Below are 23109 nucleotides of genomic sequence, written 5' to 3'. Positions count from 1 at the left end.
AGGGTGTGGGCTGAACTTTTGAAGATGTCTCACAAATGAATACTTCAGGCTGCCTGGAGCCTGAGGAAGGGGCAGGGATGGCTGAGCAGTGCCGTGAGCAGCAGCCTGGGCTGTGTGCAGCACTCAGGTGATAGGGCAGAGCTTCGAAGTCCTTGACCAGGCACCAGCATGGAGCAGGGATGCGTTTGGAGTGCCCCACTGGATCCAGGAGCTCTGTAGTACCACTAAAGCACCTCATTCACAGAGATTGCAGCCCAGTCTCATCTGTAAGTCCGTGATCAAACAAAAATATCAGTAAATGTTTGCCTCAGCAAAGCAGAGAAGAAATGGGAGGAGTGTACATATACATAAGTGTAAAACAAAGCAAGAATATTTTTAATTTTGTGTCTTTGGAGTGTCTCACTTATCCCAGCATGTGGGTCAATTCAGCAGCCAGCAGATAGTTTCTGAGTCACAGGAGTGGTGAAAGCCTTAACTTTCATATGGGAACTAACATAAATTAAAGACTGATCATCAGATGTAAAGTGAGTTCTTGGACACCAGATCATGTATTTTGACAGGCTGTATATATGGACAGAAGCAGTAACCACAAAAGCCATGAAACTGCTGTCATGCCGTGCAGCAAATAAGGAAGATTTAGAAAAGGAGGAAAGCGTGGAGGTACATGTCACTGACTTCCTGTTTTTTTGCAATGGAAGCTTTGTAGATAGTTGCTTTTACCTAAGACCTAAAATTCTTAGAGAATGCATTAAAGACAGAACTTATAGGACACTACGTTATCTAAATAAATCCAATTTCTAAATATTTCCAACAATGGGAAAACTCAGGAGCAAACTGCGAACACTGATTTTCTCCATCCCAGCCCAACTTCTGTGTTTCAGAGCTCTGTTTTAGATTAGGTTTAGAACTGGAAAGTCTCCATGAGAAAGAGCAGATGACTGAGGCACTGATTCTGCCAGATGCTGATTTAGTCTGGACCCAATCCAGAAAAGCACTTTAGCTTTGCACTTAACTTTAAGCATGTGAGTAGCCCAAGAATTATCATTAGCCTAAAGGTATACCAGGATCTGAGCTGCAGCATTCAGCACCTTGCAGGTTTGGGCACTAATTGATCTGAGTCATCCACCTCAAAACATGTGCAGCTGCAAAACCGCTCTTAACAGCCACAGACTTGTGCAAGTGCAACAAGGGTAAAACAACAGAGCCAGAGCACAGCATCTTCTCCAAGTGTAGCCAACTCTCTGTGAATCTAGAGCAGAACAGCTTCGGCAGTTTCTCAAGGATTAGCATGGACATGTGTAATCGGTATCACTCGGTAGCATCGTTGGTACCTGGGAGGCATTCAGCAGATAATTCATTGCTGCGATCTTTGCAGCTCATGTGAGAAGCATGCTCCAGTACCGTCTGCTTGAAGGGGAAGTGGGCAGGGGTGTGCAGAAGGAAGGAGATGTTCCTGCCCTCCTCAGCTCAGCAGAATGGTTGGGGACCCCAATGGGTGAGGAAGTGCCCGTGCCTCAAGCTGAGGCAGGCAGGTGCTTCAGGCAGCCAGATGCTCACCATCAGGGCAGCTACCTCTTGAATCATGCAGCTGCTTAGCTCCTGCTGCTGGGAGAGTGGGCAAGGCTGGGCAGTACAAAGTACTCTCCAAGTGCTAAGCATTCTAAGCAACCTGGCATCCTGTCAACTGTGTGTGCTTCACAGGACCCCTCTTGCTCTGAACTGGTCTTAGACTTCCTCAGGACTGAGGGAGACAGAGATTTTTGACCCGAAAGTCTTCGGAGAGCTTTAAATGGGATAAGTGACATCATTGCCAGAATCCCGGCATTTATAAACAGCACAGAGCTGAAAATGATCCCAGGGCTGTGGAATTCAAAGCATGCTAACAACCAGCAGCAGCTTGGGAACCATGAGCAGAATGCTCCGTGTGATTGCAGCATCCCTCCATAAAGCCCCCTGCTATTCCAAGTCATCACACTCAGATTTCATCAGACACATACCTTTCTTTTGTCCCCGTGCTTCATGGCTATGTTTTCAATGCTCTTGATTTTGTTGCCTATGGACATGTTCTCCTGAACCACAATTTTTTGCCCTCTGGGGTTGCATCTGGAGGTAGAGAAGCAAAAGTGGTGTTCAGGAACCTGAGTCACTGCAGATAATGCAAGGAGGTGTTATTGAAGTGAGACAATGTCATTCTTAAGCAGTAGTCTTAAGTCTTAGAAAAATTCTAAAAGCTGTTGCTGATAAAGATCATTACCTCTTTCTAAAACTGCTGTATTCCTTCACTGCATCATTTCAAAACTGTTTAGGACTCACCTTGACAAAGGTGACCAAAGATCAGCACATGAGCAGCCAGGAAGCCCCCCAGACTTTCTGAAGACCAAAACCTAAATATACTGGCCAACTAATTAAATCACATGAGTTAAATTTGGCTAGTAAGAGTCCAGCTCCATGCAGCCATGGCTCTTTACGTTCAGTTTCGTGCACTTGCAATGCATTTCAAAATTCAAAATGGGTATGTAGCACATGTTGTGCTGGTATACATCTGCACCATCCAAGGTAAAGGGCTTTTCTAACACCTTTAACTACAACTCCCTAATAAATGAGCAGATGCATGGGGCTTCTTGTGCTTAGCAGCACAAAGGCTCAGGAGCATATAGACTTCTACAGGTGATGACCAAGGGCCGCTAATGCAGAAAGCTAATGCGTGAATCAGCCATGCCTTTGCCAAATCTGCGCAAGATACATGATTAACACCCTGGGTCAAGGGAGCGTTTATAGCTTTCAAAACAGCCTCATTAGAAGCTGCCTTGGGTGACTTCCTGCAAGGCACAATTCTGTCTTGAGGATGAAGGGAAAAAAACTCAAAGGAAGCAAATCACATCACAGCTATAAGGAACAATGATAGAGTTTGGAGATTCAAAGTACACCAGTGAGGAGGGGGGAGAGAAAGAGGGAGAGAGAGGAAATGAGACAACAGGAGGAAGTGGGGTCTGTGTCATTTCCCACAGGAATCCTCCTACAGCTTCTGCTGGAAAAAGATAAGGCTGCCCCAGAGGCCAGGAGAGGTGGACGCCACTCTGCAATTGTGTTTGAATTGATAAGATCAGAGAGTCAGGGAGCTGGAACAAGGGTTATGTGAGGTCTTTTGCCACCAAGTCACTCATTCAGAACTGACTTTATTCAGCATTCATGACCAATTTTCCCTCCCTTGACAAGAAAGGTCTAGAAAAGATTTCATGTAATCTCTGTGGCTTTCCTATGACTGCATAGTATTTCCTTACGGTATTTCCACTCTGCTCCAGCTGAACCCCCTCAAACCAGCAGCCTGCATGCCTTCTGTTTACCTGACATGCCAGCAGCCCTGTCTAAGCCTACAGATCGCTGCCATGTGACTCCCTGGCTGAGTGTCAGCAAGGTGAGGGGCTGCTTTCCTCGTGCAGGGACAGTGGGTCACTTCTCAGACCCAGCCTGGGGCAGAGCACCCAGCATTGCTGCCAGCTGCGGTTCGGAGCCTGGGACAGCAGTGGCTGTTATGTCGCTATTCCCTGTCCACTGCAGCATTTGGAAAAGCACTGAAACTGGAAAAATAAGGAACCATCTAGCAGTTTTCTCTCTTGTGTCCTAGAATTGCCTTCATCTTTTTGTGGACGTAAAAGCTGCCTTCATCCTCGTCACCACAGAGCAGAGCTGAAGTGCAGCCAGGATGGTTACAGGTGTCTCCTCCAAAAAGATCATAAACAACAGGTATCTGTTGGGGAAGTCTGTGGGGAATCACTGCTTGTGATTTCTAATTAAAATAAACAGGAAGTACTGGGCAGAAGAAGTGACGTGGAGCTAGCAGCCCGTTTGGCAGCGCGTTCCCCGCAGTGAGAGCTGCCCACGTGCACTTACAGCGTGTCCGTGAGGCTGCAGGGCTGCCACTTCCACTCAACCTTCGGGTCAGGATTCCCGCTTACAGTGCACTGGATTTTGTGCTCGCTTCTTAATTCCACCCGCACGACCTTATCGAAATCGGTTTCCTTTTCATAGATTTTGGGTCTCTCTAAAGAAAAAACAACAACAACAACAAAATAAGTACAAAAGAGCAAGTTTACATCTGCAGCAGTGTCCTTGTTTCCATATAAGGTTTGGCAGCCCCTTGCTGCCACCACTAACAGTGACAGTTTATTGATGCTGCTGAAGCTGCAGGGCAATTACCTGCGATACTGAAAGTATTGTACACAGAGATTCAGAGAAACATCACAGCACTACCACATTCATCCGAATTGCTTTCAAGTGCCATTGTGGCCGTGCTGCACTTCTAGAAATGTTATGCCCTGAAACATCTATCGCTCGGGGACTGCAGGGTCAGGCTGCCGGTGCAGGTACCGGTGGCAGCGCAGTGTTTGACCTCTGATGTCACCTCCCAAGAGGAACCTTATCAAGCAGCTGCTGCTCTGCAGTATCGCTACCATTGTGCAAGGTTCTCCCCAGGGTCGCTGCAAAGAACTCGTTTTGATCCGAAAACACTGCTTACCTTTTCTGTTCATGTGTGCCGTGCACCAGATGAAGGGGAGAAGAAGGCGAGGAAGAAGGGGCAGATAGAAACCACTGGTAGAATTACACCAATAAATCCTTACCACAGAAATAGCAAACCCATTAAAAAGGTCACTGCATTACTCCCATCTGTAGGGACTGCAAGATCACACCCTTGAATTGGAAATCTCACCAGAGCAAACTTGCATGTGTGACACTTTCAAGGCTGCTTGTTGCCAGCAGGGAAAAAACCACTTTGTCCCATCTATTTCCATCTCCCACGGGAACATGTGAAAATGAGAAATAATGTTTAAAAACCTCCAAAGTGAACTGAACTTTTCCTAACCTCAGAGAGGGTGGGTTTGTGATTGGAGTGAAAGCACAGGCTCTACCCTTGTGCAGACGGCTCTGCCCATCCCTAGTCCTATCTCTGTCTGCTTCTCATAACAGGAAACCACACAGATTTATTGGTTGGGGTCCGGCAGTGGAACCCCTCTGTCCAGCCGAGTGCGGCCGCTTTACATGAAGGCTTTTGACAAGTTGGGAAGTGAATGCAGATTAGATTTCTATTTTTTGGTTTAACTTATTTTTCTGCTGTCAAGGAGGCCCCAGATGTATATACAGGAGCCACTGCCCACCTCATCAATCTCGAGCCCTTTCCCTCTTCTTTTTTTCCTCATTTTTTCCCTCCCAGCCCTCCTCTCTTGCCCAAGGACCGACCACTCCAACGCTGTGTCTCAGCAGGACCCTTGCCTCCCATTCTTCTCGCTGCCGGCTCAGACTCAGAAGGGTATTCCGACCTCAGCATTGCCAGAAACACATCAGGTTTCTTTCTCCACCCAATGAAACAAATTGACTGTAGCTGCTTCAACTGCATCCTAACTTCCCTAGTAAAACCCTTGCTGCTTTCAAGAACCTCCATTAGATCCCGATTAGCATTTCACATAAAGAACAGATGACAGGACTTGGTTTGGTTTTACTGTTGCATCCTGCTTTGCCTTTTGCTCCCCTTCAGTCCGCCTGCAGATGCAGCTCTGCCAGGCTCAGAAGCCCACTCCTCGCCTCAGGGACAGCACTGTTTTTTTGGGGCAGAGGAGGGGAAGCAGGGAGCAGATGGGGCAGCTCTTCAGCCTGTGCCTGAGGACTTTCCTGCATATCCTCATCTGGAAGCAGGAGCAGCTTCTGGGCTGCACAGTGTCTCGCTGACCAAGCACATGGAGATCTGTGGGTGTATGGCCATTCATGGCACAGACTTTTGGCACCAGTGTTGAATTTCCTTGTAACTAGTGTCTCATTTCCCACCACCAAACTATTTCTGATCATAAAAAATAATTTTGCAAAATTCCCCACAGACAGAAGCTCATTCTTCATGGTCTCATACATTTTTCTTTTCAGTCTCAGATCCTTTGTTTTGCATGTTTGGACTGAACTCAAAAGCATAATTTTCACTCAGAAATAGAGACCCAAGTTCAGTGCGAAAGGTTACACAAGTGTTGTGTTTTTGAGCTGAAAGAACAAAGCTTTACACACCTGGGGAGAGGGACAGTACGTCTGGTGTTTGTTTTTGTCTGAAAGAGCATGGGGGACAAAGTGAGTCTGATTACAGTCTTTGAATATTAGGAGATTTTTCTTGGTGAAATGATGAATAAGTTGAATGTCATTTAAATTACTCTTCTAAAAAAGAAATAATAGTTTAACTTGATCTAATTAAAATAAGAACATACGTGAGTGACAAATGAATTCCTAATTCCACAGTTACTTCGCTGCATGGCACTATTAAATATTACCTGAAACCGAGAATGAGTCAAAATGATTCATCAATTGAAATAATTAGTATTTATGAGGTTTAAGCAATTATTTTCTTAAATCTTGAGGGGCTGGCTAGAAGTGCCTCCCCATCATTTCTCTCACAGTGCATGGTAACGTGGTTAGCGTGGGGTAGTAGCTAATCCTGGGCACGGCATTCAGAAACAGAAGGTTTTTTTGTAAGTTTCTTTTTCCCTACACAGGGCGCAGTGCAGGTGGGTGTCACCCTTGGAGTGGCCCTTGCTGTGGCGTTACCCCAGTGGGAGCGAGGCTCTCCCCCAGTTTTGGAAGCAGTTCTTTGTGCTGTTAGGGATGCTGGCATTGGCCCCCACGTGCCTCAGGTTTGTGGTGTGGAACGTGCTGGAGGACATTTATTGGGCTGAAAACTCCATGAAGCTCCTCACATTGTGCTGGCCATGTGCTGGCAATCCTACCACAGCGTCCCTGAGGACAGCTGAAGCATTTCCATTCCTTGTGCTCACTGCTGGACCAGATCCTACCTGCAGAAAGTGCCCCCGTCACTGACGGAAAGCCTTGGACCTGTTAAGCTCACTGTCTTCCCTGCTAGGTGCTGGCCTTTTAGATTTGCACAGACTGTAACCAGATGGTTGGCTCCGTGGGCAGCTGCAGTAACCTTGCCTGCAGAACGGCTCTGCACTTGACAGCTGAGGAATTTTTAACCTAATGCCTGTGACTACCTAATGTACACCTAGTGGTATATTTCTCAGATAGCTCTCTCCCTCTTCCACACCTGCTTTGCTTTCTCTTTCACGTCTGCTTACAAAGCAGCGTGGTGGGTTATGCACCAACTCCTGCATATCTCTGCTCATACGCAGGTGTAGGGGGAGGCTTGGGGCAGGGATCCAAACGTAAGCATTGCCAGAATCCAAGTATATTTTCTGGTTGCACCTTAAATTAAGCATCTAAAAATTGCCGACACATTTGCATGTATATAGCTATCCTTAAGCATGCAAAAAAAACCCTGTTGGAGCCTGAGAGCACCACAACAGCAGAGAGACACAGCAGCTGCCCCTGTGCTGTGCCCTGCAGTGCTCTCTGCCTGCTCTCCTGGGCACAGTGCAGCCCTCCTGGCTCCTCGCGGGCTCTCCAAACATCTCCCCACGCGCTCCTGCTTGGAGGAGTCCTGCAGCAGTGCTGAGCTGCGGGAGGACATCACTGCACACTTCCTTGCTGACCTGAAGCATCCCTCACTGTCCCACTTCTTGCCTCCAGCCCCTTCCCAGAGAGCTGACTGCCTGCTTCCAACCTCTGCCTCCCATCCCTTGACCGCTGCCCTCCCCATGCTTGGTTTTCTCAAGCGGCAGCCAAACAAACCTTAAAAGCTTTCTGCTCTCTGGCTGCTTTTGCAATGTGCAATGTTTAGATGGCTTTAAGTGTATCAAAATAACTGAGTTTTCGTCTCTCGGCTGAAAGTGTGATTGTATCCCCAGCCCTCTCTGCAGAGGTGCAATTGCTGGTGTGAGAGCTGACCCGAATAACTAACGACTTCGCTGCTACTGCACCGTGAAATGCAATCAAAAAGCAGCTCTGCTTACTGTAAATTTCAAATTGATCAGCATTATGTAAATCTCATCTTGCTTTCTTGTGTAATGTTTAGTCTGTAACACTAGGAGAAGACTGGGACATTGACCCCCTGGCATTACTCCTTTGGCAAGAGACTCTTTTATCTCTCAGTGCATGGCTGATGTTATTATGGAGTCGCATACTTGTCACCAAGAGCAGCATCCAAATATAGAGGCCAGCACATAGAAACATTCACTGTATTTTGCTTTACTTCCAGCGCCCTGAACTGAAATGCTGTTTACACACCTTCCCCACTACCATCTAAACTGAGTTTCAAAACTGTTTTCATATCGAGCAATCATTAGAACACCACAGAGTGGTCCAGTGAAGAGTTTCACCTCATCGTGGTGTACTTTGCTGGAATATGGGGCTTCATTAAAACCATTCACAGAGTCCATTTGATTTCAGTCTGCCCTTTCTGTTTCCCAAAAGCAAAAATAATTTGCACTTCAGAATATTTCATCTATGTTTCTATGGTACTTAATGGAAATAGAAGCTCTGCAAGCTGAGCCAGGTGAATACTTGTAATGTTGATAGGAAGCTCATTAACACATGCTTGGACTGGTCAAATGATATGGGGAAAAGAGGATGACATTTCCCCTGAGTAAAAACACTTCATCTGTGTTCAGCTTACAAGTGATCATTGCATTTCTTTTTCATTTTTGTTGAAGGAAAGAAAAATTATTTGAATTAAATTAGTTGAAATGACTTTTGTTTCAGGCTGAGCAGAACGTTGTCTTTGACCCCAGCTGTTTCCTTTTGGGCGGCTGTCTCGTTCTATCGGCTGTTTTGTTTTGCTCTGTGCAGCACCACACACGAGCAGTGCAGGATGAGGTGAGCAGCCCAAGTCCCTCCATGGGTCCCACGGCCAGGAGCAGCCTCGGGCTCAGCGGTTATGGGCCCCAGCCCACCCTGCAGCACGCTGCCAGCAACACACTGCCTGCTGCTCCGCTGCAGGCCTCTGCCGCAGGCTGGGAGCACCAGCAGGGTGGAAGCAAATGGCACAGAAGCCATCCAGTTGGATTCTGGATGAGCACATTTTAAGAAGAATCGCAGGGCTCCTGGCCTACCCTACCAGGAATGCCGTGGTTAAAATGACTGCAGTTTGGTTTGTACTTTTTCTAACCTTGTAATGTCACTTCTAGATATGTCTGTCTCTACCTTGGAGGAAGAAGGCTGTCTCTTTTTCAGTCCTGTGGCACCTTTCCCAGATCTATCAGCTCCACCTTTCTCCTCCAGTGCTTTGGGGAAAAAAAGGAAGTTTTTTCTTGTCTGTCTTTCATTCTTATTGGCTAAACAGAGTTCAAAAGCAAATGCATCGTGGTGAGCTGCTTAATTTTTAACAGAGCAGGCAGCTTTCTAGGATTTTTGTCTGTGCCCCCTTTGCCTGCTTTTCAAAGGAGAAAAGCCCCACTTAGTATACCTGCAGGCTTGGCTGAGAGCATGGAAACCAAGTGCAGCCACTTCCCAGCTTCCCCCCAGCTCTGGATTTCAAGGGCTGTCAGAAGGAGATTGCTGCTGCAAAGACGTGAGCTGAATGTCTCCGATTTTTCTGGCAAACTGCAGCAGGCCCCCACCTTCCTCTCCCTAAAATTGGTTTGGCCACTCCCAACAAAAGGAAAAAGGCGCATCAGCCTTTTTTACCAGGGGCTCTCGTGGGAGCGCGCAGAGGCTGAGGGCAAGCTGGGCTGCAGGGCTGCAAGCGTGCAGGGATTGTGCGATCTCTGTGAGAAAGTTCTTCATCATTTGCTAATAACTGTGCAAGGATGGCCTGATGCAGTCAGTTTGTTCCACATTTTTTCTTTTCTTTCACGTATCTCCCAGAAAAAGGTGTTTCTCTGCTGCCTGTGCCTGATAAATGAGACCTGAAGGATGGACTGGAGCACGTGTGATAGCGCAGCACTCCACACTTGCTTTCTCCCAGACCACTGGCTACAGCCAGAGCTGGCAGTGCTCAGGAGGAAAGCAAAGCAATGGGCCTGGGGAGGAACACATCGAAATAACAGCTAGTTGGAGACAGGCTGAGTTTTGTTCACGGGTTTCTAAGTTTGCTCGGCTGGCCCAGGAGATGGAAAATCAGATTTTCTATTTTGGCTTTTCCTGAATGGGTTATCCTCCAAGGAGCTACACTGGAGCTGGATGTGACACACAATGGAAAGCCGGTCCTGGCAGAATACTGAAGCATGCAAGCAAGGTGAAGGCTCTGTACAGCCTTCCTTCTCCTATCTGTCATCTAATTACAGTATTAATGCAAAGAATTCCCATTTCTCACATCTCATGTCCAGCACAGAGATTTCTGTGGCCCTTCCATGCACAGAGGACCGTGTTTGACTCCCCTCTGCTGCCCTTAGATGAGCTCCATCCCTCCAAGAGCTCTTTGCTCTGACCTGGCACAGCCCAGTATTAATTAACCTCATCCCGAGGGCTGTCTCCCTCTTCAGACCATTTCTGGATCTGGTTAAGGTGACAGAGTATTGTTCCCATGGATCACCATGTATTTATTAACTTCTGCAGAGATCACTGGGGACTCCTTTGATGTCAACTCATCCCTTGCAAGCCAAAGTAGGTCAGGCACAAAACTCCCTTTGCCTTTGATTTTAAACCAAATATGAAGAGCTGGCCTGACTACAGAGTAGGGCAACACATACATCATTAAGCACTCTGGAGCTAATTCTCCCTAGTAACAGAAATCGAGGTACAGCCATCTCGGTGACATAATGGGGAGCACATGGCAACACACATGTGAATTCTATGTGCTAGAGGTCTCCTAGTCTGGTCCCTGTCCAGGAGAGAGGGAAATTGTAAGGAGCCTGTGAATAACTACTGCTTTTGGTAGAGCTATTGCTAGCACTTCGCACTGCACTTCTTAGAGATACAATGCAAGAGCTTTGGGGATCAAGACTCTTCAAGGGAATGTAATTTCAATTGACTAGAGCAGCAGGAACCCAAAGCAATATTTGCTGGAGGAGTCTTGACAGAGCACAGGAGAGAAACTCTGGGACAAAGGAGAAAGGAAAAGTGGTGAAGGAGGTTATTCATCCCGTTCTTTTCTTTGAATTAACTTATGCTCCTATACAACCTTCACTCACAGCATGATGGTCAGAGCATGCTGACTGCCCCATAAAGGGCTCAGCAAGAACTCTGATACATGCAGATGACTTGTGCAAGGGTGAGAATGAAATGCAGCCTGCTTCCCCATAAATAGATTTGGGGATTTTTTGTTTATGTTTTGTTCTGAAACGGCTTTGTACTTCAGCCTGCAATAACTCTTTTCTCCCACGTTTCTCCTCCTTGGCTGGCTCAGATGTGCAGCCACCAGCTGTTTGCTAGGATTGTTCCTTCTTCTTGCTCCCTCTCCTCCAAATTCTTTAGGACATTATTTTCTTGAAGCTTTTCTCAATAAGAATTTAATCAAACAAAACAAAAACACAGCAACCCGCCGCTTCTTGGACAGTGTTTGATGTGTAAATATGTAAAGAAGGAGAGTTTTGAAAATGCAGTCAGCTGCCTCCCGGGGACTTGAGTCCTACAATGAGCCAACAGGACTCCACAAGGGAGATATGTGCTCCTGCAAGATGAAATTCCAGCTGCACTGGGAGCATGGGTGACCAGAGGCACAGCTAAGCCACTTCTTAAAGAGAAATTTTTTGCATAGCAGTGCTATTCTCCTCTGGGCCAGACAGCAAGTGCACGGTTTGGTGTGCCTGCTTCCTGCGAATTGCTGGGGCCAGCACTGCTACCAGCCCCCAGCCAGCAGCTCGGGGCCTTATTTGCCCTTTTGCTTCTTGTCTCTGTGGAGCTGAGACAATAGATACCTCTGCTCCCTGCAGATACTCATCTGTTTTATGGCCATATCAAACCTTGTGGGGAAATAGCTCCTACTTTTTGCACTCATTACTATGAAGCAAAATACCTTGCAAGTACAGTGTACACTTTATGCCAGAAGTGCTGTGCTGGCTACCAGTTAAGTGCATGGAAGATGATTCCAAAGAAAGCTTGCAGCAGTGCAAGTCTTTTAGCAGGTCAGGAGATACACTGCATATAAGCTGCTGTCCTTTAGGGCTCAGGCAGATCACTTACTTTCTCATCCTATTTAAGACGTTCTCCTCTGCTGCTGTTATTTCAGAATAAAATGCACTGCAAAATTAATATAATGCAATCTGATGAGTAAGAGTCCTAGTGCTATTTATACTTTGTTTGTGGATAACATTTCACAACACTATTAACTTTAAACTTCCTCTACACCTAGTTCAAACTGACAGTGATGGGTTTGTCACAGCACATTGCCTGCCAGTTACCCTATGTGTGCTGCTCAGGAGAATTAATGATGTATTATTTTGAACAGACTCACAGGAGAGGGGCCTGTACGCTTGCTTATAATTTCTTCAACATAGCATCTATGTGCAGGAAGAGAAAGTATTCAAATGACATTTACCTTTACATTCCAAAGCCTGTTTAAATGATATAGTTCAGAATTCTCTTTCTCTCCCAGATGCAACTCTGAAATTTGAAAGACTGGCCCTGTCTTTTGGGGACTAATGCTGTTACTCAAAAAGAAATGTTACTCCTTGGTTATGGGAAGCTGTTTGATGGGTGTGTAGTTGCTATGAGGCTTGGCAGGTGCTGGGCTGCTGCAGGCACCGCCTCTTAGCCATGATGCAAAACTGATGCTCCTACCACTGTGTTGACTTGAAACCCAAGAGGATTTTTCCATGCAGTCTGTTAATACCGGTGTTCAAATTCCAACTTCAGTAATTGCAGACTGCCTGGTTCTAAGCAGAGACATTAGTCACCCCTCTCAGCTCAGAGGCGGTTCTGTTTCAGTAGTGGGCAAGGTAATCCTACATAAAATATCTGCAAAGGATTTTGGCCTCCTTCTGCTGAACCTCCAAACAATTGGATCTGTTTAGGTATGATACCAGAATGTCAGTCATGGGGACTGCAGATTTGTCGGGTTATTTGTTTAGGAGTCAAGGGAAAATATAAAATCTGCATTCAGGTTGTTTTTTGAATATAAAGCAAATCATGCCCAGATATGAAAAAGCAGCAGTCCATTTTCCCTAGCTGAAAGCACGAGAAAAAAAGCATTTTTTCTGCAGTCAGAGAACCTTCAAGAACAAAATTTTCCTTTTTTGATCTCTTCCCACATGCATCTGGGCTAAATGACCCCATCCTGGCGTCACGTGCTTCAGATCCGCATGCTGGGTTAGCGCTGCAGAGGGAAGAGGCTGGCAAGGAAGAGAGCTTTCCTAGTTTTATGTCATTCCTATCTACAGTCCAGGCAAATACCTCATTGTTTGCAGTCATTTGCTTAAAAACAATGGCTTTCTTTGGCAGATATTTTCCATTTTGTGTCTCATTTCGGGGATGGCCTTTTTTAACAGGAAAGAAGCACCTGCTGTTCATTTTTCCTGTGCTTCAGCAAGCAGTACCTTCGCTGGTCAGTAACAGTTCTGCAGCTGCTGGCCTTTGCATACACTTAAGAAAGGGTGTTTTGCAATGAAATAATTATTCCCGATTGAAGTCTTTATTGGGCTGATCTGAAATAAAGGCTGACAATGAGCACCATGCTAGGCAAGCACTGTGTGAGAGCCAGAATAACACATGCCTGTACATACAAGAGAGATGAAAGGCTTGTACTGTACTTAATAGCATGGATGGTTTAATCCTGAAATAGCATCTTGCTCCTCCAAACAAGGTCTGTTTGTTTTTGATATGCCTATTTGTGGAATGGCTGCTCTTCGACTAAACATTCTCTTTCGCACGCAAACGCTAATATTTACCTTGACAAGATAATTTATTATCATTCTTAATTTTCTCTTCCTTTGAATGTTTCTGTTCTCTAACAAGACAGCAAAACCATTGTATGGATAAACAACCCTGAGGGAACAAATAGCCACAGTTTAACACATTCCTGCCCATCGCTGAGCTGCAGCAGCTGACCATGAGCATGTTCCCAGCTCTCTCCAGGCCTATATCACACATTAGTTTAAGGGTTCTTTAAGTTAGTGTAAGCACTTAGCATCGTGAGTAGGCCAAGTGTGCCCAAGTAACAAGTTCTCCATTTGTTATGCATTATTCCTTTGTGAAAGGTGAAATAAGAAAAAAACAAATGCTGGAAGTTACATAGTGCAACAGCACATAAGTAATTCAAGACAGGACAATTGAGAATATTTTTAGGCGTAAAGAGGAGAAAGAGAACAGAATTCACCATAGAAAAGAAAACAAACCTTCATCAACCACTTTACCTATCTCACTGCCTGAGCAAACCTCGGGTAATACAAAAGAAAGCAGAGCTAACATGCTGAACTCCTGCTGGGCCTCATGATTCTGCCTCTGTTCCCAAGTTCACTGCATTAAAAGAAGCAGTAGATGTGCAAAGAGACAATGAGCTCTGTCTTCCATCATCCCGTGAGGGAGATTACTAAACGTGATTCCAATATCTATATTCCCTCTCTGTCAAGTAAACCAGCCTCACTGCACTCCGTTTTCTTTGGATCCTCCTGAAAATGAGCCTGTCTCTCAAATGCTCCCAGCAAATAAATGACAACACACAAAATACGAAATACAGACTTAGTATTTCTGAAGCAGAATGATGGAGAAACATGAAAGACAGAACAGCTTATCTGGTTCCTTCCGCCAGCACATTTGGGACTCTTCCTATCCCAACAGGATGTTCCCCAGTGCTTTGCCCAAGCTCGTTTTTAATCTCAAGGGATAAAACTTCCACCACTTCTCTTGGGAAACTGTGCCCCCAGCTCCAGACCTCACCACTAGATATCCTCCCAAACTCCTCTTGAAAGGCTGTTCACTTTCAAGCCTTTTCCGGGTCCCTCTGCAGACACTGTCCCAACAAAAAGATGCTGCGGTCTATTTCTGAGGTGCAACAGCTTGGCGGAAAGTAGTTTTAGATGACCTGGTTTCAGCCTAACTCCTCCTTGCAGATCTCCATTCTATTGCTTCTATTCAGCATGGGTTGATGTGAAATGGATCATCAGTGTTTCCTAAATAAGGTGGTATTCTATGCACAGTGCTGTATGAGCTCATTTCAGGTAAACGTGTGGACTTGTCCCTCCTTCCTACTGACTGATAAAACAGCATCACACAGAAAAAGAGAAAGAACACAGCAGTATCATTACAAACATCGAGTCCTTACCTGTCACTACCAGCTGCATGGTGAGGTTCTTGTACAGGCCATATTTTGCATTGCTCAAGACAATGGTGTAGTTCCCAGCATGCTTTGGTCTCAAATCTCTTATGCCCAGCCTGTACTTCACTGGGTCTGGCTCGTAGCAACTTTGGTTATCCTTGATCAGTTTGCCATCTTTGTACCTGTTGTGAAAGTCCCAGCAAGGCTCATCATGTGCACATGTGGCTGTAAGCCCTCAGAAAACCTGACTGGTACCCAAATGAGAGTGGTTAAAGGGTCATCCTTCAGAAACAGCACTGGAGACAGATCTAGAACCCCTGCTTGAACTGGGCTTCTATTTCCTTGCCCTTTCACACTAAGACTGGGTAGCATCTGCAGTGCTATAGGAAAAATATATTTTAATGAATCTGAGTTATCAGTGCTTCTTGTATGCTCAGCTATTATCGGAAATGCAAATAGAGATGCCCCCAAATTGCTGTGGACTGCAAACAGCAGCTGGATGTGCAATACTAAGCGCAGTACATGATGGGTTAGCCAAAATTTGTATCATCAGTTTTAAAACAAGATATTAATTAATCACAATTGTTTTTCAGCATGTATGAATGATCCTTTACTGTTTATGAAAAAGCTAAAGTCTGCGTTAGAGAGAGTTTAGAGTCAACAGGCAGGTCAGTGAGGGATACACAGCCCTGAACCATCACTAACAGTGGGTTGGGTGAGGCTCCACAACCTTCTCCTGCTCGCTGCTAACCCGCAGCTGGGATATGAATATGAAATAGGGCAGACCTTGCCACACACAGAGCTTCAGACCTGGTGGAAGGAGAAGCTGGGGTACGTGTCCTGCTGTCTGAGCATGCTGAAAGCCTCCTCTGCAATCATTCAAACTGCGCTGTAAGACCTCCAACATCAACATCTGCAGCATGTGGGGAAGGAGGCTCTGGTGGTCCCAGCTGCTGCTGAGCTGTTGCATGCTGAGCCCTGGGAACAAAGCCTGGCAGGGGAAAGGGAGTGCTCCCCATCCAGCTCCCAAAAAGGTTTCCATCTCCGAAACACCAGAGGCAATTAAAAATAGCTCCTGGCTTGCAGAGCTCATTGATTTGACTGAATATCGGATAATTTCTTGTTAGTTCACTGCTAGGAAAATACAGTAAACCCATCCCCGAGCAAAACCTTTTGCTGGCTGCCAGGCCACCCCAAGCAGCGCTCAGCTGGCCAGGGAAGGGCGCTGGGCAGTGCTGCCAGGCCTCCTGCTCAGCTGGGACAGGCAGAACTGCTCATGGTGAGTGAGGTGGGGCTGGGAAAGAGCCCTGTGAAATGAGGCAGAGAGAAAGTGGCAGGGCTGAGGACAAGTGATTTAAGGACAATGAGAGAAATGAATGGCTCCTGCACCCACTGACGTGTTGGCCCTTTTTCACCTAATCCATCACAGCCCAGGTGGAGCCTTTATGGTGTGTAGGAGGAGTCACTGGCATTGCTAGTGGGACCCAATCAAAGTAAATTATTTAAAAGATAAAAAGGGAAACAATTTTTCATGGTAACAGTGTGTCCTGCAGCTTTCTGCTGTGCCCTGCATCCTTGCAGACTACCCACCACCAAAGCTGATAAACTGGCAGCCCTTCCCCAGCAGATTTCTTCTGTTCCAAACAGTTCTGTGTCCAGTGTAAATGAAATCTCTGTTTTTCCTGTAGGAACCTTTTTTTTTGCATGACTAAAGGGGGAAAATAGCATGGGAAAGAGGTACGGCTTGCCACCTCCTCAGAGCACACAGCAGCATGGAAGGAGAAGCGACTCCTTGACCGAGCTGTGAGGCAGGGCTGCGAGTGCTCCCAACTTTCACCTGCTGTCAGTGAAGGAACAGTGGAAACCTGCTCCAGATAGGAGCCTCAATAAGGCCACGTTCTGCTTTTGCTCCAAGTGGTGGTACTCACCAGGTAACAGTTGGGCGAGGAAAGGCATCCACCTTTGCAGCCAGTTTCAGTGACTTCACTCCTGATGTGATCTCGTAGTAAAGCCCTTTCTTGTGCGACACCTCAAGGAAAGGTTTGTCTTGAAGGAGAAACAAAGAGGAAGACAAGGAATGGCAGACTGGCCACAGTGCAGTGCTCGTATCTCTGCACAGCGCTGTGTCTGTCCTGGCTCTTTTGCAATTGCAGATGTGCAGAAGCTGGAAACACCCCAATGGAATGTCAGCCTGGTAGAGCAGTTGGACTGCACAGCTCTGCCAGTCAGTGAATCATATCTCCACATGAAGGACTTTATATTTAATGGAGAGAATTAGCAGCTGCTGTGCCCCTGGTGCAGCATGTCTAAGTGCTGGGGTATGCTGTCCCTGTGAATGCCAGCCCGACAGATTTTCCAGGGCATCAGCAACCGCTCTTGGAGCTGCCTTTTCTAAGCAGCTCAGCCCCAGTTCATCCATACCCTCAGACAGACCAGTCTTGAGCTCTGTGATTTTATTTTTTTTTTTGAAAACATTGTGCTGGATGCTGACTCTCATAGAATTATTACAGGTTTTTAATGGCTGTTTTAACTAGCTGTCATTCTTCCTAATGACATTTAGGTATCAGCAGATTTAGTAATGTGGCATTATCCTTTCAGTGTAACAGCCTTGGTTCATGGGTGTTACAGTTTAGCTGCAGAACTTACCGTACACTGTAACAGTGACATTAGCCTCCAGCCTTGTTGCATTGAATGTTTTGCATATGTATAGGCCTCCATCTTCCATGGTGACATTTTCAATTGTCAGGCTGCTGCCAACCTTATACACGGGTTCACTCTGGTCCATTGTTCTCCTAGGGTAAGGGTGCTGGAAGTCAGCAAAAAAAGAGGTCAAAAAGCGGCATAGCTGGGATTATTTTGTTTACCCTCTCAAAGTCTGCCAGTTAAGAAAAGCAGTGATTCATATCAAAATTATCGTACCTCCACATCACGGAAGTAAATATTATAAAAGGCAAATCAGCAGGAAGAGCTCTTGTGTGAGCTCTCATTATCAAGTCTAATGAGAAAGAAACAGTGGAACTATGGCACATCTCTGGTGAAACCTGAGTGTGCAGGTAAATAATGGGATGCTGCAAAGGTCGGCCCTACTCATGGTCCACATCCCAGGATCTCACTGCAGAATTGACACTGGCTTCTGTAGGGTCACTGCCGTGCCTTTTTCTTTCAGGGTTACCGTCAGTATTCTTGTCTTAGAAAGAAAGCCTACTTTCCAAAAGCATAACAGATATATTATGACAGCCAAATGCCAATGCAAATTCCTGAAGAATTTGAGAAAGCATTTTGTTATTCTGATAGGATTTTTGATCCCAGATATCGGTCAAGAAATTTTACATTTATAATGTTAGAAATCTAAGGAGGTTTCATAAAGAAGTAACTCTCTTCCATCATGTGGGTTTCAAGACACAACATTCACTAACACTGGAATTTAGAAACTTGCACTTCTATAAACTCTATTTTTTCTGTAGTTTCTTCACAGGAACAAAATCAAACATTCTTTTGTTAAGTAAACAAAATAAGTCCAAAAATAATCAAATTTTAGGGGGCACATTTTACACCGTTCCAAGAAGCTTAGATACTCCTTTGAAATGTATATTTTGCAGAATTAAAATAGAAAGCAATCATTTTTAATTCTGAACATCAAATAGAACCATGAATACTATACTGGATAAATGAACTGATCTGGAAAATACCCCTTCTCTCTGGTTTTCCTTAGGAGAACTGGAAGGTTTCAGTACATCAAAGTGTCACATGGTTCTACATCAAATTCAGCATTTCTGTACTGCATTCTGCAGAAAGCTCAAGAGCCTCCTTTCAGAATTTAAATTGAATTCTTTGGTGAGATCTGAGCAGATACAGTTGGCTTTTGTTTCACTTTCCCCTACTTAGTAAGTGCCAAGATGGGTGAGCAGATTGACAGCTTGCCTGTTTCATGACTGCCCTTGAGATGTAAGTCATGAGCTGGGAAGAGGCCACAAGTAACGCGACAGCAATTTGTTCCAAGAAGAAACATTTTCTCCTGGCTTTTCTTGCAAGCATATATTTAGCATGAGATTTGCAGCTTAATTTGCAGGCTCAAGATAGTAGATACATTTTAGATTCATTCAAACTAAAAATACAATCAGTTGTAGGCATACAAATGGTTGGCTGTATTTCAGAACAGCTAGTAGTCAGTGTGCTCAGCACCAAGAACACATCTTTCTTTTGTGTAGGAGACTGCATCAAAGCAGAATCCTGAATTTTCAACAACTCACTCTCCCATTAGGACACGTCCATATGAATTCGATGCGTCCATTGATGAAGGTTTCTGCTTTGCATTCCAAATAGAGAGTTTCTCCAACCAGCAGTTTTTTGGGAGTTGCTCTCAGAGCCAGATTCTGCACTCTGCCCTCTGAAAGGAAAAGAGCAAAGGTAAAACCACACAGCAGTCTATGCATATAAATCCATTTAAGATAGAAACCACAAGGTCAGTTGTATAAATGCCTGAACATCAGCTGATCAAAGTGGTCAGATGTGGACACAATTATTTATGAATTATTTTTCTTGCTTTTGCCATGTTTGGCTCCAGCCCTCAATCCCAAAACATTCTGATTCTATTCTTGTACTTCTTCAGTCCTAAGAAAAAAAGATTCAGAAGTGACTCAACATTTTCATTTCTCCTGCCCTCTGATGGCCAGTTACCTTCCCTTTTTCAATGGCACTGCCAAATCTCAGTCTTATGTATTTATTGATGTCTTAAATACATTAACTGTGAAAAAGCCTGCTTTGAGGCCATGCCTCTTTGTCTATGGTGGACCATAGCAGATACAATTCTGACCACTGCACAGCAATACGTTACAGAGAAAGGTCTTGCTGGTGTGCTTTGGGGCTAGATAAGGATGTCCTCATGGTTTTTTTTTTTAGCTTTGCATTCATGATTCATCACTCCAGCAATGAAAGAAAAATAGAGAGATTTACAGGATCTTTATTTGGCTGCCGTACAAACTCGTTGTTATTTAAATCTGAGTGCTAGTTGTATAGAAGGATGCTATAATCTAATGGGAATGAAGTCGTAATCTCTTCTCGGAAAAATACAATGTATGAAGAAAGAAAGAGAATACATTGAAAAGAAAGGAAAAATAAATTAGAAGAGGATTCTTATTAATCTCCAGCACTCCAGAATTTAATGATTGGTAGCTGCAAATTTGGATATAAATTCTGAGCTGAAGGTCAACTGTAAAGACAAGGGAAAGGACATAGTAAATCACCATGAGAAACCATTACAAAAAAGCAAATATATGAATATGTTAATGAGATTTTTATGCCATGATCTTGTTGTTTAATGACCAGAAGCAAAAAGAAATCTAATGTTTGATTTATTCTAATTCGGCATTTGCTTTAATGTAAATATTGCTCTATCCAAGCAAACAGAGCCTTGGTGAGGTTTGAATAAAATGCTCCTGTCTTGTACCAGCTCAACACCTGGCAATTTGAGTGGATCAGGCAAGCTCTACTGAATACGAAAAAAAAGGGGAAGAATGAGTTAGAATGCTTTAAGTGTTGTGGTTTGGACATGCTACAGATACATAACAATTAAATATATCAGATATTCTAAGGGTTAACCAATAAATAATAGCCAAGGGCTTAGCAATGAAACAGAAATACCATGGTCATTGCTTGGCGTGCAGCAGTCACTCACCCAGTTTCTGTACGAGGTAATAGGATGTGAACACACTTCCATTGATGTTGGCAGTGCATGTGAGTACTCCAGAATAAACAAAAGCATGAGAGGGGATGACAAATCCTCTTTTTGGGTCCCACACCATCTTCCTGAAGTTTAGCTCTACAGGATGAGGGTACTGAAAGAGAGCAGGCAACAGGAGGTGGCTGAGACATTCCCTTTCTCCTCAGGTCATAGAGACAAACAGCCAAAGCTGTTCTGCTTTATGGACAAGGGAGGTATTTGGCCTTTCAGAGTGGTTGGTGGTCTCATTCCACACACATCTCAGGCAACAGCAATGCGTACAAATAGGAAAGTCCTCCCTGAGGTACAGCTGTCTTAGAAATCCCAAACTTGGACATCATAACCGGGGCTCTGGATTCAGCAGCCCCAGACCTCTCAGACCTTACGCAAGATACGGTGCTACCCATTTTAAATCCAATTCCCCTCATCTCTTTACTGGAGGTAGTTTTGCCTGTCTTATGGAAGCTTTGCAGAGTAACCTTTTTGGAAGTGCCTAAGAACAAAATTTTGCTTCTCATAGTGCTACATGTATGTACCATGCATTTCTCTGCGATCTCAAGATACTTTAAAATAAGCATTAAGTTAGACCTCTAAAAATCTACGCCGTTCTATGATTCTATGATTAACATAGTAACATAGACATTAGTTGTCCTAGATTCATAAATATTTGTATTGTTCTGTGATTCTCAAAAAAAGAATCATATTATAACTTTGCTCTTCATCTTTTTGTTATGCAACACACAATTTATTCTTCTGCCTCCAAACAAACAGTAGTCTTGTATTAGCAGCGTGGCTTAAATTGGATTCAGTTTAAATAACTCTCCTGTTCTGATGAAATTTCAGCTCCAGGCTTTGAGAGCTGATGCTCATGCCTCTCCTGGGAACACACTGCTGATCAGGCTGGCGTTGCTATATGTCTCTTATTATTAAGAGAACAAAGACCATGGAATTAGGATTGTGGGGCAGAGACTGGTGGCATTGCTTTGGGATGGCAGGCATGGCTTTCTTCTGGAGCAGCGGCTGTCTTCTGACAGTCACAGGAAACATGGATTTTGGGAAAATGCTTTCAAAGTAATTGAGCTGTGCAGAGCTATTAGGAAAATTCAGGAAAAACTACAGAACGAGATCTGAGACCTGGGGCTTAATCGTGCTTTAACACCCATGAAGGTCAAAGCTGTAAGTGGCAAATGCACACTGAGCCAGATCAGTGACTAAACAGATCTGACAGGACTGAAAATGCTTTTTTGCCCAGAATTAAAATCATGTTAAGCAAAACTTAAGAAAAGAACTTAAGAGTTCGAGTTTTGTGTCTTAGCATGTGTTTCTTAATAACAGAGACAATCTGTAGAGTTAGCTGGGATCTGTTTGGTATTAGTGAGCGGTACCTTTCCCCATACATATTTAAAGGCCAGAGAGTGCAATGATTTTAAAGTATAATGGTAACATAAGGAACTTAATTTACGGTGGGAAAAATACATTTTCTACAAGAATAATAAAATGTGATAAAGATGAATTTCATGGTTTGGCAGCTCCGCTCCCTGATGGCGAGAGGAAGGGGAAAGAAAAAATAACCCTACTCAGGAGGCCCTTTTCAACACTACACACATATTAAACATCTCCACAGAATATTCAAAAATATATATTTAAACAACCAAACAAAAAACGTCAGTGCTGCTTGAAGGAAATCACAGCGGCTTTCCTCCCTTTGAAGTTCTCTGTCTATAGGAGATTAAATTTGGAAGCAGAGGATGTTCTAAATCTGTCCGCTCGCCTTGCTCACCTCTTGGTCCCGCAGCCGTACCTCCGCCCCTCTCCACCCCGCTTCCCCTGCGCATGGGAAGCCGCCGCCTCGGCTCCACGCGGGGCCGTCGGATCCCCAGACGGGTTGTGCTGGAGGTGACTTTCTGGCTGCTGGAGCCGGCACATGGCTCCCAAGTGTGTTCCCGTGGGAGCAGCGCTCAGCATCCCCATCCTTCCCTGCGCCCTGCTGCTCTCCCTTGCAGGGGAAGACTCTTTTGGAGACAATTTTCTTTGCAATTCAGCAGGGAGATTTCAGTGGAGATTTCATTTCTCCAGCAGCTTGCCTCAAGGTAAAGGACTTCAGATTGCGTTTGAAGAAATTACCAGGGGAGAGTTTAGCTCGCACACAGGAGAGCGGGACTGCCTATAAATAAGAGGATAAATCTGGAAGCTCCAAGGCCCTGTTTAGGCTCGTGTGACTCTATTCCAGCAACAAATCTGGTTGAAGTAGGCTCACATAAGATGGGGATGTTTCATTTTTATAGCCAAGGAGAAGGTGATAACAGTTATCCAGGCTCAAGTGATAAGCTATAAA

The 23109-nt window shown here is 44.9% G+C and overlaps 1 protein-coding gene across 3 annotated transcripts in view; it reads right to left on the bottom strand.

The window, feature by feature from the left end:
- LOC110403438 (vascular endothelial growth factor receptor kdr-like) overlaps positions 1 to 23109 on the bottom strand; it is a 122889-nt gene that overhangs the window by 51597 nt on the left and 48183 nt on the right. For all 3 annotated transcript variants that reach the window (XM_021406629.1, XM_021406632.1, XM_021406630.1), the window contains exons 5-11: positions 20730 to 20889; positions 19306 to 19442; positions 17702 to 17861; positions 16984 to 17101; positions 15062 to 15237; positions 3892 to 4042; positions 1998 to 2103 (exon numbers count right to left, since the gene is read on the bottom strand). In XM_021406629.1, coding sequence (XP_021262304.1) covers positions 1998 to 2103; positions 3892 to 4042; positions 15062 to 15237; positions 16984 to 17101; positions 17702 to 17861; positions 19306 to 19442; positions 20730 to 20889 — 1008 coding nt within the window. The remainder of the gene's footprint in view (positions 1 to 1997; positions 2104 to 3891; positions 4043 to 15061; positions 15238 to 16983; positions 17102 to 17701; positions 17862 to 19305; positions 19443 to 20729; positions 20890 to 23109) is intronic.

Source organism: Numida meleagris, chromosome 8 (genome assembly GCF_002078875.1).
Source record: "Numida meleagris isolate 19003 breed g44 Domestic line chromosome 8, NumMel1.0, whole genome shotgun sequence".
NCBI classification, from domain to species: domain Eukaryota; kingdom Metazoa; phylum Chordata; class Aves; order Galliformes; family Numididae; genus Numida; species Numida meleagris.
Note: the sequence above shows the minus strand (reverse complement) of the source record. Positions and strands in the feature narration are given on the sequence as shown.